We start from the raw sequence: 17,773 nt of genomic DNA on the forward strand, positions 1-17,773 counted from the left end.
TCAAACTGCACCGGAACACACTGAATATGGTATGACTGGGCCCTTAGGGTTACTCCTTTCTCTTCCAGGGTCCTATGGAGCCACCGTTGTTTCTGCTAGTAAGCAACCCGTTGCTCCCTGTTTCCCCCTCCTACCTTCTCCAAGCTGGAAAATGGATAGTTGCTGGAGACTGTGCTCTCCCTTGTAATCTATTCCTGGACAGGAAGTTCAAGTGGAGAAAGTTGAAGCCAGCTGTGTGGAAACATGATGACTAGATGTGCTTGGGCAAAATAATTAAAGAAATACTTTCCTGGGCAATGTGTGTTTGATCTGGAGTCATTATTGAAAAACATTTGAGAGTTTAATTCTTTTTATTGATTGGCAAACTGGAATATATAACATTTTTGTTTTGGGTTTAGATGGACCCCTTGTACAGGGATTCCTGATATAAAGGTTTGATTACTCCTGAAATATTTATGTGTGGAAACAATTTTCACCATTTTATCCTTTGTTATATTTTTTTTTTGTACTGGATCCATCTATTTTTGGCTATTAGTGAAGTGTAGCAATGCAAAATATTGTGATTACGCAAGACTATAAACTAGATCAGCCTTGAAGAGTCTGACCTTGGAGGTCATATTTTGACTTCTCTCCAGACATATCCCTAATTAGCTTTGATGCAAGCTATTTGATTTATAGTCCACCAAGGAAATATTCTGTTCACTGTGAAAGGAGATGACAGACAATAAATGTTTAGTTAGTAATATCACAGGACTGAGGTTGGTATTGTGCAGCTGAACTCAGCAGGCACACACGGAATCAAAAGGCACACCCACAGGTCCACCTTTCCAGTGAGGGATTTTCTGATAATTTATGGCATTGTGTGTTGTGCCAAATCTGTTGATATATTACAACATAAATGTATTCGTTGGGACAGTTTAGGGACTATTTACACTTGCTATTAAAAATAGAAAATGCCATTTATATCCTATGGGGCTGGTTCTTATCAATTCGCTGTAGTTTAATGTGAAAGAGAAACTATCTGGACCCATCCATATCTAAGCATGTGTGTTAACTCGAGTACTGTAATGCTCACAGAATAATATGAATACAGCTTAATAAGGATTAACCTATTTGTTTTCAAACATTGCCACTGAAGCCCCCACTGAAGCCCCCCAAGTGCTGACCTTAAGTCTTAAAGTAGATGTACAAATACAAAAACTTCACAGCACACTTACTGGCTAGCATGCAAAAAAAGCCTACACTGTCTCACAACTTGCGTTAAAAGCAGAGGTTTTAGTTGCACAACTTTTGCAAAATATGTGGAAGCCACACTCCTCATCAAGGCTCCTCTATGTAGTGTGGCCCTAACTCTAACCTGTGAGAGCCTCCATCTTGAGGCATATATAGCAAAGGATAAATTGAGTGTAAGTACGTTATGATGGAGCCCAACCTCCTTAAAGGCAGAAGGACATACCAGAAGCCCGCACAGCACAATGACAGCTGAAGCCCCCAGTGTGTCCCCACACCTAATCCAACAAGGGAAACAAATGGCAACCACATAAATCAATTTATAACTAGCTTTTGAAGTAAGGTGCACAAGAAGGGGCTTACAACAATACAAACACAAAACAGTTCCCAGCTATCACGTACCTGACTGGAGACTCCTGGCTGAGAAGGGGCTGCCCATGCAACTCTCGTCCCACACCTCTGAAAGTAGTGACAGGGGATGTAAGGACAGAGCGGAGCACAGGTGCCAAAACTGGTGGCTGGCCGGTTCTTGAGGAGGCACTTTAGTGCGTTGGACCAGCTGATGAATCGCCTGGACCGGGATGTAACCAGGACCTCTTGAAACCAGAGCAGGCGGCGAGTGTGAGGAAAATGGGGCACTGGCTGGATGTTGTTGCTCAGGATACTGATGAAGCGATCCACCAAGTGGCAAACTGGGAGGGAAGTCAGGTTCAAGCCGAGGTCATATAAAGGGAGCCAAATCTTGAGGTGCCGAATCACAGATCAGGAGCAGGGACAGGAAATGTAAGCCAGGGTCATATACAGGAGAGCAGAGAGCTGAGGTACCAAATCAGGAGGAGGAAGTGGACTTAATTGGTCACAAGCCGGTTTTATACACAGGAAGTCAGGATACAGGAACCAGGTACAGGGCACACAGGGACTAGCTGAAGACCACTCAGGAACTTGGTCATGGCTTCATGTCTGTTTATATATGATAGTGTGCATGCTAATGAGCGTGCACCTGTTCACTAACGACACGCTTCCACACACTCACGTATGGTCACGTACGTGCGCTATTGCACACCCGTACGCGCATGTTCATGTGCTAAAGCGCATTTTCCAGGAACTTTAAGCAATGGATTGCATACTTGTGTGCGTGCACGTTTTTGAGCAGGAGTCCATCTGCAAGTTACACCAGCACTCTTACCAGCTAGCCTGCAACAAAAAAGCTTATGACATGTGCGGGGCAAAAAAACTTGTTTTCTGACAAAACAAATGATAACGAAAAACGTTTCCATTCGTTTCATCAATGAAAAGGAATTTTTCTGCTGTTTCGGATTTGGAGGCAATGAGTCTTCGAATCCAAGACCGCACACTAAAAATGCAGAACGAGCGGCGGCCACATCGGCCGCCGGCGTGTTCTGCGCATGTGCGCCGCCATCTTTGAGTGTTTCCTGGTATACACCAAGATGGCGGCACCTGTATGTTCAGGCGCCTCCATCTTGGTGTATACCAAGATATACTCAAAGATGGCAGCGTGCCTGCGCAGAATGTGCCAGCGACAGATATGGCCACCAGCCCCAGCTACCAGGGTTGCAGCTGGGACCTGGCTCTGGCACTCCACCACTGTCCTGAAACCATTAGTCTGTATTGATTTAGAAAAACTGTCACATGACAATAAACAAAAATGTATCAGTACTCATACTTGTAAGTACTCGGCAAGTACCAATACTCGTACTCACAAAACTGGTATCTGTGCATCCCTTTATTTATATTTATAAAAACAAAATTGTACATTAAAACAGAGATGTACAAATCCCGGGAGCTCCGTGTGCTCCTTACAAATGACAGCTGCCTCCTAATTTTTGAATTTTTCTCTAGTGTAGTCTTGGAGCTCAAAAGTATCGGTACATGTACTCGTACTTGTACCGAGTACTGTACTTGGTATCTGTGCAACCCTAGTTGACACACAGCTTGTAGTCTCCATAAGAAGCCTATGTGGCATGGTGTCAACACAGGAGTACTATTGGGACACAGGGACGGTGCTGTCACCCTATAATTGGTATACGTGGCCAAAATAATTCAATGCAGCAACACCAGGTATTATTTTAATTAGGGATGTCTCGATACCACTTTTTCAGGACCAAGTACAAGTACTTCCCCTCATGTACTTGCCGATACCAATTACTGATACTTTTTATAAAGGGACAGGTGACTTTAAATGATCCATAGTACAACTACATGTTATGTACTATGGATCATGATTTAACCTATTCATGTTAGCAGGGGAGAATTGTAAATCTATTGCTGGAGTGTAGTGGAGGTGTGTGCTGTATATATGTACTACATATACATTACACACGTCCAGTACACTATAGCAATAGATTTACAACCAGCCCCGGCCCAGCTTCCCTCACTCACAGTTTCACTGGGATCCCTGTTGCCTCAAGCGGTGCCTCTCGTAGTCGGCGTTGGGCAGGATTGCTGCATCGCGTCTCGGTGCTCAGCTTGTGGGAACTACAGAGTACACACTGCAGACAATATAGTTACAATTCTCCCCTGCTAACATGAATGGGTTAAATGATCCATAATACAACTACATGTTATGTCTATGGATCATTTAACCCATTCATATTAGCAGGGGAGAACTGCAACTCTATTGTCTGCAGTGTATACTCTATATGTAGCACATATGGAGCATACACTGAAGACAAAAGTTTTACAATTATTCTCTGCTAATACTAAAATGTCCTCACTCACTGTTCTGATGATGGCCGGTGCCTCGCTGGTGAGGTCGTCTTCGGCGCTGTGCAGGAGAGCAGCGGCGAGTCAGCGCTGATCCGGTGGGAGGAGCTCCAGGTGGGGTCCTAATTTAGCTGTCCGGCAACTGCCCGATCGCCTGCAAGCTAAATTAGGACCCCACTTGGAGCTCCGCCCACCGGACCAGCGCTGACTCGCCGCGGCTTTCCCGAACAGCAGCCGAAAGGTGAGGAAAAAAAATATAAAGCTAAAAGCTTCGGCACTATGTATCGGGGCATTTTGACAAGTACAAGTACCTGTCAAAATGCCCTGTATTGGTCCCGATACCGATGCTAGTACTAGATGCTAGTAATTTTAATGAATGCTGTAGATTTCCAAAAATATTTTTAGTAAATTTTACATGACTAGATGTACTTTAAGGTGAGAAGTTGAACTGAAGTCATGGTTTAGGGACATGGGTTAGGTGGTAGCTAAGGCATTAAGTATGGAGGTTAGACTGAGGCTATGATGCAATGTATAGTTTATTGGTGTGACAAATGAAGGTGCTGAAATTCCGACATTTTAAACTTCCACAAAACAACCATACCAACATCAATAAGATAAAAAAATATATATTACTCATTTGTGTTTTTCAAATCTATGTTCAAACAGTTATAATTCTAGGTGCTACCATGTGACATTCATTGGCATTCTCATGGGTTTTTTTTACATGCGGTTATATACAATTTTAGAATTTTTTTAAAATTAAAAGCTGATCTTTTTTTTTAATTTCAGAAAAGAGAATAAAAGCTCTTTAATGTAAAGTGGAAAAAGTTGCAAAGCAATCTGAAGATTTGTTTTTACGGGGTTTTTTTGGCACCTTTTTTTGACCTAAAGTTGTGAGCCATTATACACCTGCACAAATATTGTATGTTTATAGTGTTTTAATCAACACTGCAGATTTGTGAGTTTTATATTACTTTGCTCTATGTAACAAATAAATTACAGTACTGGTTGCTGCTGCTTTCATAGCACAGTGTACAAAGACAGAGCCACGTTCTACCTAATGATACAGTTGTTCAGCATAGTTCTATCTCCAGGCTGCAGCTATTGAAAAGTGAAATGAGAGCTTTATGCTTTCCCAGGGATGGTCCCTAATAATAGTATAGCATGGGAAAAACTATCTGCAGGGGACAGCTTCTCTTTCACTTTGTCACTTGAGCATCCCTTATATCCCTGAGGGATATAAGAAGTCAGTGGATAAGTAAACCCACTCACAAAACTGGAACATACATTCTGGGTTGAGTTAATAAGTGTGTCAGGGCAAACAAAAAATGCAAAACATACACATTTCCAAATTTGTTATTCCTTTTAAAGACCCTGAGCAGAAAAACACCTGTTGATCTGCCACAAATGCACTACGCTCCTAGTTTCCTATTGTTGGCTGACAACTCAAAGCATTTTTGCGAACTGAATGGTGTCAGCCCTGCCCGGCTGTCTTTTGCCAAACTATGGAATAAATCCCTCTCTCTCCATCTCTAGAACCTAGGGACAAATTGTTCTGTAGTTCAAGATAAGTACTGAGAGGGCTGATAGGACTCTGTGAAATAACATAGAAGGTATGAACAGCACAGTTCTGAATTCCTGACATTATCAAAAGGTATTTTTGCACGTATTGAACTCATATAACAAAACACTTTCAATGGTATATTTAACAGACCAAAAGGGAGCAAATAAGAGAATTTCATTAGGAGCATTTACATATGCTTTAACTATGAACTGTGCTATGTCATTTCACCTTTCATCATTTTAGAGACATCTGAACAATAAAGATGGTCATTGATGGATTTAATTGGGTTGTTTTACTGTTTTGTTTTATTCTTCATCAAAAAATAGTACATGATGGTGAATTTATAACTCTAATACGTGACAATGCATGCAGATTAGTTCCCAGATTATGAAATCTGTCAGTTGAGAGGATGTGTGATATGAGGGTGACCTCTTGGAATGTTATTTACCAAAAACATATGACCAAGAGAGCCATTGTTCCTAACAAGCTGTAATGAAGATGAAGACTTGAGGCTAAATAGCCAGGGTCACATGTTATGTGTCTGATAGTAAATCTTCCTTAGAGGTTGAAAGGGTTCATTATAAAACTCTAGTGGTCATGTACAAGGATGAGTATTAGAAAATATCTGGATTGCAAATGTCCTTGGTATGACAGGAGTGACAGATTAGAGATGAACTCCAGACAACAATTAAAATACACTGATGCAAGAAATAGAAGGAAGCTGTTTTGTTTCCAATGGAATTGTGTTGTCCATGCAGTCAGGCAGATGACACCATTTTCTCAGGTACCATTATAGACTGTAGAAGAAATACAGTGGTGTCCTCTATCTACCCCAGCCAGGAGATTGGACAGTGAAAGTGCAGCAGAAAACTAATGAGGGCATCTCTTGGCTCATCCTGCTCTGTCCTGTCAGTATGTGTTAGCGTATCTGCATACAACAGTCAGGCTCCCATTGTTGCTTGTCACTCTCCCAGTCTGAGTGCTACTGTATAGGGGATTACAGGATGCTGATATCAAATCCAGTGCAGATACCGGAACACTATTTGCACTTAATATACATTTAATGAATTCTTAATAAATACAGAGCTGCATTAACTTGTGTATTTTATATCTGCTTGGATTGAGCTTTACCTGGTGACTATGATTGTAACCATCCTATTAATAGAGGACAAACGGCAGTGTTCAATCTAAAGAATATAATTAAACTTAGAACTGACATAGTAGACTTATAAATAAAACTTGCAGAGATAATTGCTCCCTGTTTATCTTGTTTATGAGGACATTCTGAGGCCAGGGCGAACATGGACCGCTTGGGAATCGTATATGAAACCACAGCTGATCGTGCTGGTGGTGCCATTATTTTCTAATGGCAACCCAGTCGAGACAGGCAGATTGCGCGATTCTGCCCATGCAATCGTGCATGATCGCGGTTGAAAAAAACATGCAGTGGGTGTCACAAAAGAAGATACATGTACCTTTTTTCAGTGATTGCTGCGCGGATGTAACCCCATTGAAATCAATAAGGCAGCGCAGCAATCACTGTATGCAACTGCACGCCATCGCACAAGTCTACACCAGCCCTGAGCCTCCGAAACTCTCCCAAAAATTTAGCCGGTTCTGCTTTAAAGGTTGTGGCTCCACATAGAGACATGCAAAGCATACTCAGTTATTATATTATTTGAGGATGTTCTCTTTTTAAAGCCAAACCTATCATAAGAGCTCAAGTTAAGGTGAACATAAAAATTGCTTAAACAGAGGTGGTGACAACATCAACCCTGTGTAAGCTCCAACAGCATCCAATACAGCATATACAGGGTTAGAACTGCTGAGGAACAGAGCGGTGGGGGATCACACAAGCAAGATTAGTATAAGTGGGTCTGACTTTGGGCTTTAGAGAGACCCACTTTTCTCTAAATGCACATAGCAACCGAAAATCCTTATAGTGGAACTCTACTACTTTCAGGGTTAGTAGGCACATGCCACTTACCTTCTAGTATGCCTTTGTCCAAAGCGTGACATCATTGCCCCCACTTGTCACTCCATCCATGGCTCCTGATATCTTCTGCCAGTCTGCAGGCTAGAGTTAGAATGACCCAGCACCTGGCTCTATTCTTAGCATCTTACAGATGCTGGGAATAAAGTGGGGATGAACACAGCACTGTACATGAGCAACAGGCAGTGAACACACGATGAAAAATTGCTAGAAGCAAAAGGAAGAAAACATTTTGCATAAGAGACTCTGCATGTCTCTACTGCAGGAAAAAAACTCTATCTCTTTAGCTTTTATTTTCTTTATTATTATTTTTGGGGGACTTTGATTTAAATTTGGTGCCAAATTGTTGTCATTGTTTTGTTTTGTTTTTTTGCCAATAAATAATCTGACAATGCAAATCAGTAATCAAACATTTCAGGGATCCCCCTTTGTAGTTCTCAGAGATTGAGGCTGCCAAGCACAGAATGATATTACAAGCAGTTGCAGTATTATCTAGAAGCTCTGCAAAATACTAGCTGAATCTGGCTGTAATAAATCATATACAATTCTGAATAAGAATTACATTCTCAAACCAGCATCCCAGCGCCTTAAAAAACCCCAACTAGATAAATTTTCCATTGGTCTTCAGCCCGTTCCTGAACAGCTGGAAAGTGAGTCTGCAGGGGACAACCCTGAAGTTAGGGTTAGTATTGCGGCTGCTTTTTTTTATCTTTTTTTTTTTTTACTGCAGGGTAATTTATTGTCTATTTTTAAATGAAGCTGGATTTGGGCTTTAATTGTAGACAGGGCACAATTTGAAACCATCAAGCATCACTTGATACCGATCCTCTCTGTCATTCACAGCCAGTCATTATCACACAGGAAAAGTTTCCAACTTTCCACCTTCTTACATGTGTTCGTTTCCCACAGTCTGCGGACTGAGTGGTCAGGCTTATCTGCGCTCTTCAGTGGAGAACAACGAGGAACCTGCCAAACAAATTCCATGCTGTCAATTGTTTGGCTGTTAGAGTTATTCCTGGTCTACTAACTGTCCTCAGAATGTAACAATATCAGTTTTTATATTGAGTTTAGACACTTCTCACCGCATAGACATTACATAGACACTTGATCATGTAACATTTCATTTGCTGGCTTTTGTTCACAGTGGTTTTATGACAGATTATAATATCCCAGAATATAAAGAATGGAAGTTAATCTTGTACTTCTTTATCCCTATTACATCACTACATGTTTAAATTAAATAGCACAATTTATTTAATGTGTAATGTTTATTAATGTGGTGCCAAGGAATTTGATCTAGTGGGATATTCACATGAATCAATTACTGAGCTGACATACTTTGGCACAATGTATATATTGTGCTAGCAGACCATTCTTCTTTTATATATCTGTTCTTGGTTGTCTTTGTCTAAATTGTTATATACTGTATTCTCTTACATTCTGGAAGTCTTTATCAGAATAATAGTAATGGCAAGATGAGTATGGCATGTTTGCATGAGATGTGTAAATAGGTTCAGTTCCCAAAGCGGTAATGAAGAATTATGTGTTATGTGACATAACGGTCATAATTTTTGATTATTTTGTTATTATGGGCAACATAAAATAAAAATCAGCAGAATAAAAAAAAACATTCCGTACATCTCTTAAACACATGCACTATTCCTCATGTTTTGTAGCCTAAAACCACTGCAAGTACAGAAAAATACCTGCTTGGGCTGCATTGATTTCCTAAATAGTTTATAAATAGTTTTATCAGCCCAGCCTAGTTCACAGTCTCCAGACTACAGAAAACCTCCCCCCTCTGTTATGGGCATGAGGATAGGTGGAAGTGTACCACAATTCTAACTAAGGATAAGTGAAAATGCCCGGATTGGGTTTGTTTAACAAGTTCTACCATTTTTAGGACTAATAAGCAAACGACTAATAATAAAAAGACATGGTAAGCCGGACACTACCATGGGGAACATGTACTGATGCAAAAGAAATAAAACAATACTATTCAGTGAGGAGAGGATCTTTTTATGTGGCTTCAAGGCAACTTTGACTGTACACAAATCCTTTAACGAAGATGCTTGAGGGATGCCTTAAATCTGTATGTGGTGTTAAGGAGCAGTATGATTTCCACAGACAGTCGCAGTGACAGCTCACACTACAAGTACATTATTGACCGTGGGATTTTTTTTTTAAGTTAGCTTGGCCTCAAATACAACAGCTTCACCCCAATATCACTCATTTCAGTTTGGATGTAGTAGTAATAAAAAAGGAATAAAGGAAATACTTTAACCAGACTCTTGTCATGGCATGAAACCTGGGTGGCCAGGAAAGGGAGGGCAGTGAGAACGCAGCCCTTACCTACTGTACCATACCAAACTCGGCTTGGAGAAGGGGGATGGCTCGATAGGCTGCTGTTGTGGAACGGTGAAAATACTAGTTCCCTGGCTGTCTCTTTTCCTCTGAATACTTTCTAATTGACTGACCTGGAACAGGTATACAGAGAAGAAGTTCTGGCTCTTCTGTCATTTGCTGCATACATGTCCCAGGTTGGCGACTCTGAACTATTAAAACCAGACACAGCCACGGAATCGTCATATCAGAAGAAACCAGCAACAGCAACCTCTACATCTTAGGTTGCCTTTGCGCACAGAAGTGTTTGTTATGGGTCATCACGTGACTGTGTAGCCTAGTTTGTTCATGAGGGAAATTAGGGGGATCAGTGGCGCTATAGCACATGGGCTATTATTGACAGCACAGACACACATGAAGAACTAGAGGCAATCCAAATATCAAATTCAGATACTTCAAAACTGCTTGTATTTTTAAAAGAAAACATGTCTTGATGTATTATGAATACAGAGCTGCATTCATTTATTTCTTTTAACATCTCCTTGCAGTTCTGCTTTAAATCACTTTAGTATATATATGAGCATTCACATTGGAAATATGTACAGGAAGCTAATCGGTTGTGAACTATACTTATTGTTTAATATCAATTTGTGTTGTTTTCACTTCTCTGCTATACAGATGAGAAAACATTGAGAACTATACTAAAATAAATGCTTACTGTTTCATTGTTTGTTTGTTTTTTTATTATTATATTACCATTGTCGCTTCTCTTTGTATGGCTTTTCTGACATTTTGGTAATAACTCCTTTCTTGGGTCCTAGGACTCTAGCCATTTTCTTATTTGAGTCTTTGAATTAAAAGTTTAAAGAAGAACTCTGGGCATATTAATCATTAAAGTGACATTAAAGGCAATTTTTTTTTCCCTCCCCCCCATGTAAATGTTAGCACTTACCTTAAATGATGTCTCTTTTTCCGATCTTCCTGTTCTTTCCCCATGTTTTCATCTGTCCCTCCAGCGGTGTGAGGTCACTCCGATCCAGCGCTGACTGCCCTGTCTCTCCGATCCAGCGGTGTCTGCAGGCGGGTGCACGCGTCCATAGACTTACCTTGCGTCTCTGCTCGTCTCCCGGCCGAGAATCGGAACTGCTCATGCGCCCGCCCCAAGATCCTTTGCGGCCGTACGAGCAGTTCCTGATTCTCGGCGCGGGAACGAGCGGCGATAACGAGGTAAGTTTTAAATGATTTTAAGCGTTTTTTTTTGTTTTTTTTACACTTCTTGCCTATATCTACTGCATGCTAGCAGTAGATATAGGCAAAAACAACCGGAGGGTTTAGAACCCCTTTAACCCTTGCAGTGGGGCTACCCCCCCGTACTGAAAGGTTAACTGCTCATTTTGGTCTAGGGTCTAAAATAGAAGATATACTCACCCAATCCTCAGTCCCACCTAGCTGCTAGACTGGTCCCTGCAGCCTCTCTTTCCCTCCACTCCAGCTGTCTAAGGATCCGTGACATCCTCACGTTCATTAACTTGCATTGGAAATAAGGAGCCGGATTGAGCTGACTGACGCTGCAAGCATGGACCAAGAGCTGACTGACGATGCAAGCAGAGTCCAACAGCTGACTGACGCTGCAAGCAAAGACCAAGAGCTGACTGACGCTGCAAGCATGGACCAAGAGCTGACTGACGCTGCAAGCATGGACCAAGAGCTGACTGGCGCTGCAAGCATGAACCAAGAGCTGAGAGATGCTGAGAACAGGGACCAAGAGCTTACAGACACTGCAAACAGAGACCAAGAGCTGACTGACGCTGCAAGCATGGACCAAGAGCTGACTGACGCTGCAAGCAGAGTCCAACAGCTGACTGACGCTGCAAGCATGGACCAAGAGCTGACTGACGCTGCAAGCATGGACCAAGAGCTGACTGGCGCTGCAAGCATGGACCAAGAGCTGAGAGATGCTGAGAACAGGGACCAAGAGCTTACAGACACTGCAAACAGAGACCAAGAGCTGACTGTTGCTGTGAGCAGAGAACAAGAGCTGACGCTGTGAGCAGAGACCAATAACTAACTGATGCTGTGAGCAGAGACCAAGACCTGACTGACGCTGCAAGCATGGATCAAGAACTAATGGATGCTGTGAACACAGACCAAGAGCTGATGCTGTGAGCAGATACCAAGAGCAGACTGATGCTACAAAGAGAGACCAAGAGCTAACTGATGCTGTGAGCAGAGACCAAGAGCTAAGAGATGCTGAGAACAGAGACCAAGAGCTTAGAGACACTGCAAATAGAGACCAAGAGCTGACTGATGGTATGAACAGAGACCAGGAGCTGACTGACACTGCAAGCAGGGACCAAGAGCTGACTGACGCTGCAAACAGAGACCAAGAGCTGACTGATGCCGTGAACAGAGACCAAGAGCTGACTGATGCTGCGAGCATGAACCAAGAGCTGACTGATGCTGTGAACAGAGACCAAGAGCTGAGAGATGCTGAGAACAGAGACCAAGAGCTTAGAGACACTCCAAGCAGGGACCAAAAGCTTAGAGACACTGCAAGCAGAGACCAAGAGCTGACTGATGCTGTGAACAGAGACCAAGAGCTGAGAGATGCTGAGAACAGAGACCAAGAGCTTAGAGACACTCCGAGCAGGGACCAAAAGCTTAGAGACACTGCAAGCAGAGACCAAGAGCTGACTGATGCTGCGAGCAGCGGGAACGAGCGGCGATAACGAGGTAAGTTTTAAATGATTTTAAGCGTTTTTTTTTGTTTTTTTTACACTTCTTGCCTATATCTACTGCATGCTAGCAGTAGATATAGGCAAAAACAACCGGAGGGTTTAGAACCCCTTTAACCCTTGCAGTGGGGCTACCCCCCCGTACTGAAAGGTTAACTGCTCATTTTGGTCTAGGGTCTAAAATAGAAGATATACTCACCCAATCCTCAGTCCCACCTAGCTGCTAGACTGGTCCCTGCAGCCTCTCTTTCCCTCCACTCCAGCTGTCTAAGGATCCGTGACATCCTCACGTTCATTAACTTGCATTGGAAATAAGGAGCCGGATTGAGCTGACTGACGCTGCAAGCATGGACCAAGAGCTGACTGACGATGCAAGCAGAGTCCAACAGCTGACTGACGCTGCAAGCAAAGACCAAGAGCTGACTGACGCTGCAAGCATGGACCAAGAGCTGACTGACGCTGCAAGCATGGACCAAGAGCTGACTGGCGCTGCAAGCATGGACCAAGAGCTGAGAGATGCTGAGAACAGGGACCAAGAGCTTACAGACACTGCAAACAGAGACCAAGAGCTGACTGACGCTGCAAGCATGGACCAAGAGCTGACTGACGCTGCAAGCAGAGTCCAACAGCTGACTGACGCTGCAAGCATGGACCAAGAGCTGACTGACGCTGCAAGCATGGACCAAGAGCTGACTGGCGCTGCAAGCATGGACCAAGAGCTGAGAGATGCTGAGAACAGGGACCAAGAGCTTACAGACACTGCAAACAGAGACCAAGAGCTGACTGTTGCTGTGAGCAGAGAACAAGAGCTGACGCTGTGAGCAGAGACCAATAACTAACTGATGCTGTGAGCAGAGACCAAGACCTGACTGACGCTGCAAGCATGGATCAAGAACTAATGGATGCTGTGAACACAGACCAAGAGCTGATGCTGTGAGCAGATACCAAGAGCAGACTGATGCTACAAAGAGAGACCAAGAGCTAACTGATGCTGTGAGCAGAGACCAAGAGCTAAGAGATGCTGAGAACAGAGACCAAGAGCTTAGAGACACTGCAAATAGAGACCAAGAGCTGACTGATGGTATGAACAGAGACCAGGAGCTGACTGACACTGCAAGCAGGGACCAAGAGCTGACTGACGCTGCAAACAGAGACCAAGAGCTGACTGATGCCGTGAACAGAGACCAAGAGCTGACTGATGCTGCGAGCATGAACCAAGAGCTGACTGATGCTGTGAACAGAGACCAAGAGCTGAGAGATGCTGAGAACAGAGACCAAGAGCTTAGAGACACTCCAAGCAGGGACCAAAAGCTTAGAGACACTGCAAGCAGAGACATACAGACACTGCAAACAGAGACCAAGAGCTGACTGTTGCTGTGAGCAGAGAACAAGAGCTGACGCTGTGAGCAGAGACCAATAACTAACTGATGCTGTGAGCAGAGACCAAGACCTGACTGACGCTGCAAGCATGGATCAAGAACTAATGGATGCTGTGAACACAGACCAAGAGCTGATGCTGTGAGCAGATACCAAGAGCAGACTGATGCTACAAAGAGAGACCAAGAGCTAACTGATGCTGTGAGCAGAGACCAAGAGCTAAGAGATGCTGAGAACAGAGACCAAGAGCTTAGAGACACTGCAAATAGAGACCAAGAGCTGACTGATGGTATGAACAGAGACCAGGAGCTGACTGACACTGCAAGCAGGGACCAAGAGCTGACTGACGCTGCAAACAGAGACCAAGAGCTGACTGATGCCGTGAACAGAGACCAAGAGCTGACTGATGCTGCGAGCATGAACCAAGAGCTGACTGATGCTGTGAACAGAGACCAAGAGCTGAGAGATGCTGAGAACAGAGACCAAGAGCTTAGAGACACTCCAAGCAGGGACCAAAAGCTTAGAGACACTGCAAGCAGAGACCAAGAGCTGACTGATGCTGTGAACAGAGACCAAGAGCTGAGAGATGCTGAGAACAGAGACCAAGAGCTTAGAGACACTCCGAGCAGGGACCAAAAGCTTAGAGACACTGCAAGCAGAGACCAAGAGCTGACTGATGCTGCGAGCAGAGACCAAGAGCTGACTGATGCTGTGAGCAGAGACCAAGAGCTGACTGATGCTGTGAGCAGAGACCAAGAGCTGACTGATGCTGTGAGCAGAGACCAAGAGCTGACTGATGCTGTGAGCAGAGACCAGGAGCTGACAGATGCTGCGAGCAGCGACCAAGAGCTGACTGATGCTGTGAGCAGAGACCAAGAGCTGACTGATGCTGCGAGTAGAGACCAAGAGCTGACTGATGCTGTGAACAGAGACCAAGAGTTGACTGATGCTGTCATCAGAGATCAAGAGCTGACTGATGCTGGGATTAGAGACCAAGAGCTGACTGATGCTGGGATTAGAGACCAAGAGCTGACTGACGCTGTGAGCAGAGACCAAGAGCTGGCTGATGCTGTGAGCAGAGACCAAGAGCTGGCTGATGCTGTGAGCAGAGACCAAGAGTTGACTGATGCTGTGAGCAGAGACCAAGAGCTGGCTGATGCTGTGACAAGAGACCAAGACGTGCCTGATGACAGAGACCAAGAGCTGACTGATGCTGGGATTAGAGACCAAGAGCTGACTGATGCTGGGATTAGAGACCAAGAGCTGACTGATGCTGGGATTAGAGACCAAGAGCTGACTGACACTGTGAGCAGAGACCAAGAGCTGGCTGATGCTGTGAGCAGAGACCAAGAGCTGAATTACGCTGTGAACAGAGACCGTGAGTTGACTGATGCTGTGAACAGAGCACAAGAGCCAACTGACCAGCAGTCACAAGATCAGTCAGCTCTTAGTCTAGAACCAGCAAAGGGCAGCTGCAGCGTCACAAGGATGCTAAGGCTAGGTTCACACCTAGTCGATTGAGCTGGTGAGCTGTTTTCGCGCGGTTGTTGCGCGTTTTTGTATGTGTGACTGTTCTTTGAAAACCGCACGGTTATCATTCAATTTTTAATGCATAGAGAATGATATCTATGGGACTCAAACCATGCGACAACCGCCCGAGAATAGCTTCTGCACCTTTGTAAGTGACAGGCGATTTTGTTTGCGCGATAAACCAAAAAGGTGTGAACAGCCTCCTTTGACTTCATTGCGAATCTGTGTTTTGCGCGATATTGCGGGACTCAATCCAAGCGATAAATCGCCTAGGTGTGAACCTAGCCTAAGCATTGGAATCAGTATGAATGTGTATTATGCTATGTACCTCGAACTTTTCCTTTAAGAACCCCTGCTCTAGTATTCATCACTACACACCTTCCATGATACATTTCTATAAACGTGTAGTCTGGTGAGGAATGTCTGAGTGTGACTGTAATGCAGCTACAGTAACTAAGACTACATGCTTAGCCTGGCTGGAAAATCCGTTCCGATGAAGGGAAACCAGAAGAAGCCAATCTGTAGCTTTCCTCTAAAAAAGGAGTCTTTTGTACCTCCTCAGTGTCCTTGCGCTGAGAAGCGCTGCGCACGTTGGCCTGTAGGTGGCGCTGTGTGTGTGGAAAGAAATAGGCAGCGCAGGCTTCCAGCGACACGCCTAGAACTGGTGGGAGAGGCGGATTGCTTGGTGCGCTGTGTGTGCGCGGAGCTGGAGGATCATTGCATAGGGAGCATTCACTGGCCGGGCTGCGATCCCTAAACGTTCCGTCAGCAAGGAGAAAAGACACATCCAGCAAGCATGGCACTTACAAGGGGCACCCTTTGGATTACACCCGTCCTGTGACTTGTGGCTGCTCATTCCATGACTTTGGATATCCTTGGAACTTGTGTCCTTCCACCATTCTGGCTGTTTGCAATGACTGCTGCCAGCTGGCTCTCATCACCCAGGGAGATTTCCAAAGGAGCTTTCTAGCCGACCTTGCCCCAGCACTGGATCCACATATGTGCAGAGAGAAGCTGGAGATAATGATCCTAACACGTAAGATCGCCCTATTCCATCTTCTCCATGTGCATGCTCATCCCTATCCTCTGGGCTCCCAGGCAGCGTGGGAACTCATATGAGGAGTGTGGCCCCTGACGGCTGCAGGGGCAGCACTTCATTAAGAAAGCTGCTGGAGGCTGCAGGTATACACGGGGCTTTGTATTAGGAGGGGGCAGGAGACCTTCCGCCAAGTTTTAATTACTTTTTGGGATGTGAGCGATGGGGCTGAGCGCTGCTGAGCGGATCGTCTATGTAGAACATAGTGTGTACGGTACCGAGACTCTATGTCCCATCCTGAGCCAGCCCATAGACCCCTCGCATCTTTTAATGCCGCCACCAGGGAACCTTCTTAATACTTCAAATCTGCTATTTTGTTTTTCTTGTTTGCAGGGAGACTTTCAATATTAGTTTTGGCTACTTTATTGTTACATGGTGTATATGAGTGTGTGTATCTAATACAGGGGTGGACAAATTCATATGACATTCAGGAGCCAGCCAGTTCAATCCAGGAGTCAACAGGGTCTTTTTAAGAAGCCAGTCTGCCCAATCCAGAGCCAGCAGGATTTTTTTTTTTAGGAGCCTTCTCCATTGACGACAACAACTAGAGAAAACCTCAAAAGTTAGGAGCCAGCTGTCATTTTTTGAAGGAGCACTGGTGACCTGGCTCCTGGGATTTGTCCAGCCCTGAGCAGTCTTCACTTTTAAACCCTAAAAAATGAACTTCTCTTATTTTGCTTCCTTTTGATCTGTAAAATATGCCATGTAAAGAGTTTTTTGTTGTTGTATCTGTTCAATAAAAGCCAAAAAACCTGTTGATCCTGCCAGAAATCATAGTGAGCTTCTAAAGTAGGGTATGCATGGACAGAATCTCGAACGAACTAAATTGATTTTGGAAAATTTGTTCGACCTTCTAGTAGTTGAGAAAGATAGATATCTATCTCCTTTTTTTTTTTTTGGACTGCAGTGATGAAAAAATTTGAAGTAGCATATTGGAAAAATTTTAACAATGAATGAGGTTTTCGTTCAGGAAACTCCATTCATTGCACAATCAAATGTTAAATAAAAATCGAAAATCAAATGAAATTGTGAACAACAATCGCCAAGCCTCTGATGGCATCATCCAACATTCTGAGGGAATTTTTCATACGAGCGTTTGTTTGAAAATCTACCAGTGTACATCCTACTTTGACATTTTAGTGCAGCTCACTACAGAAAGTAAACATTATCAGCTATTCCCA

The 17,773-nt window shown here is 43.9% G+C and overlaps 1 protein-coding gene across 2 annotated transcripts in view; it reads left to right on the forward strand.

Annotated features, from left to right (window-relative positions):
• The window catches only part of DLC1 (DLC1 Rho GTPase activating protein), a 139,419-nt gene that overhangs the window by 72,479 nt on the left and 49,167 nt on the right, over nucleotides 1–17,773 (forward strand). Inside the window, exon 1 of one of the 2 annotated variants that reach the window (XM_018565846.1) lies at nucleotides 16,367–16,532. The exons of the other annotated variant lie outside the window; for it this stretch is intronic. Within the exon in view, the coding sequence (XP_018421348.1) occupies nucleotides 16,496–16,532 (37 nt within the window). The 5' untranslated portion in view covers nucleotides 16,367–16,495. Of the gene's footprint in view, nucleotides 1–16,366; nucleotides 16,533–17,773 lie in introns of those variants that run through there. 2 annotated transcript variants of the gene reach the window in all.

This window comes from Nanorana parkeri, unplaced genomic scaffold (genome assembly GCF_000935625.1).
Source record: "Nanorana parkeri isolate BGI_ZX_2015 unplaced genomic scaffold, ASM93562v1 scaffold892, whole genome shotgun sequence".
NCBI classification, from domain to species: domain Eukaryota; kingdom Metazoa; phylum Chordata; class Amphibia; order Anura; family Dicroglossidae; genus Nanorana; species Nanorana parkeri.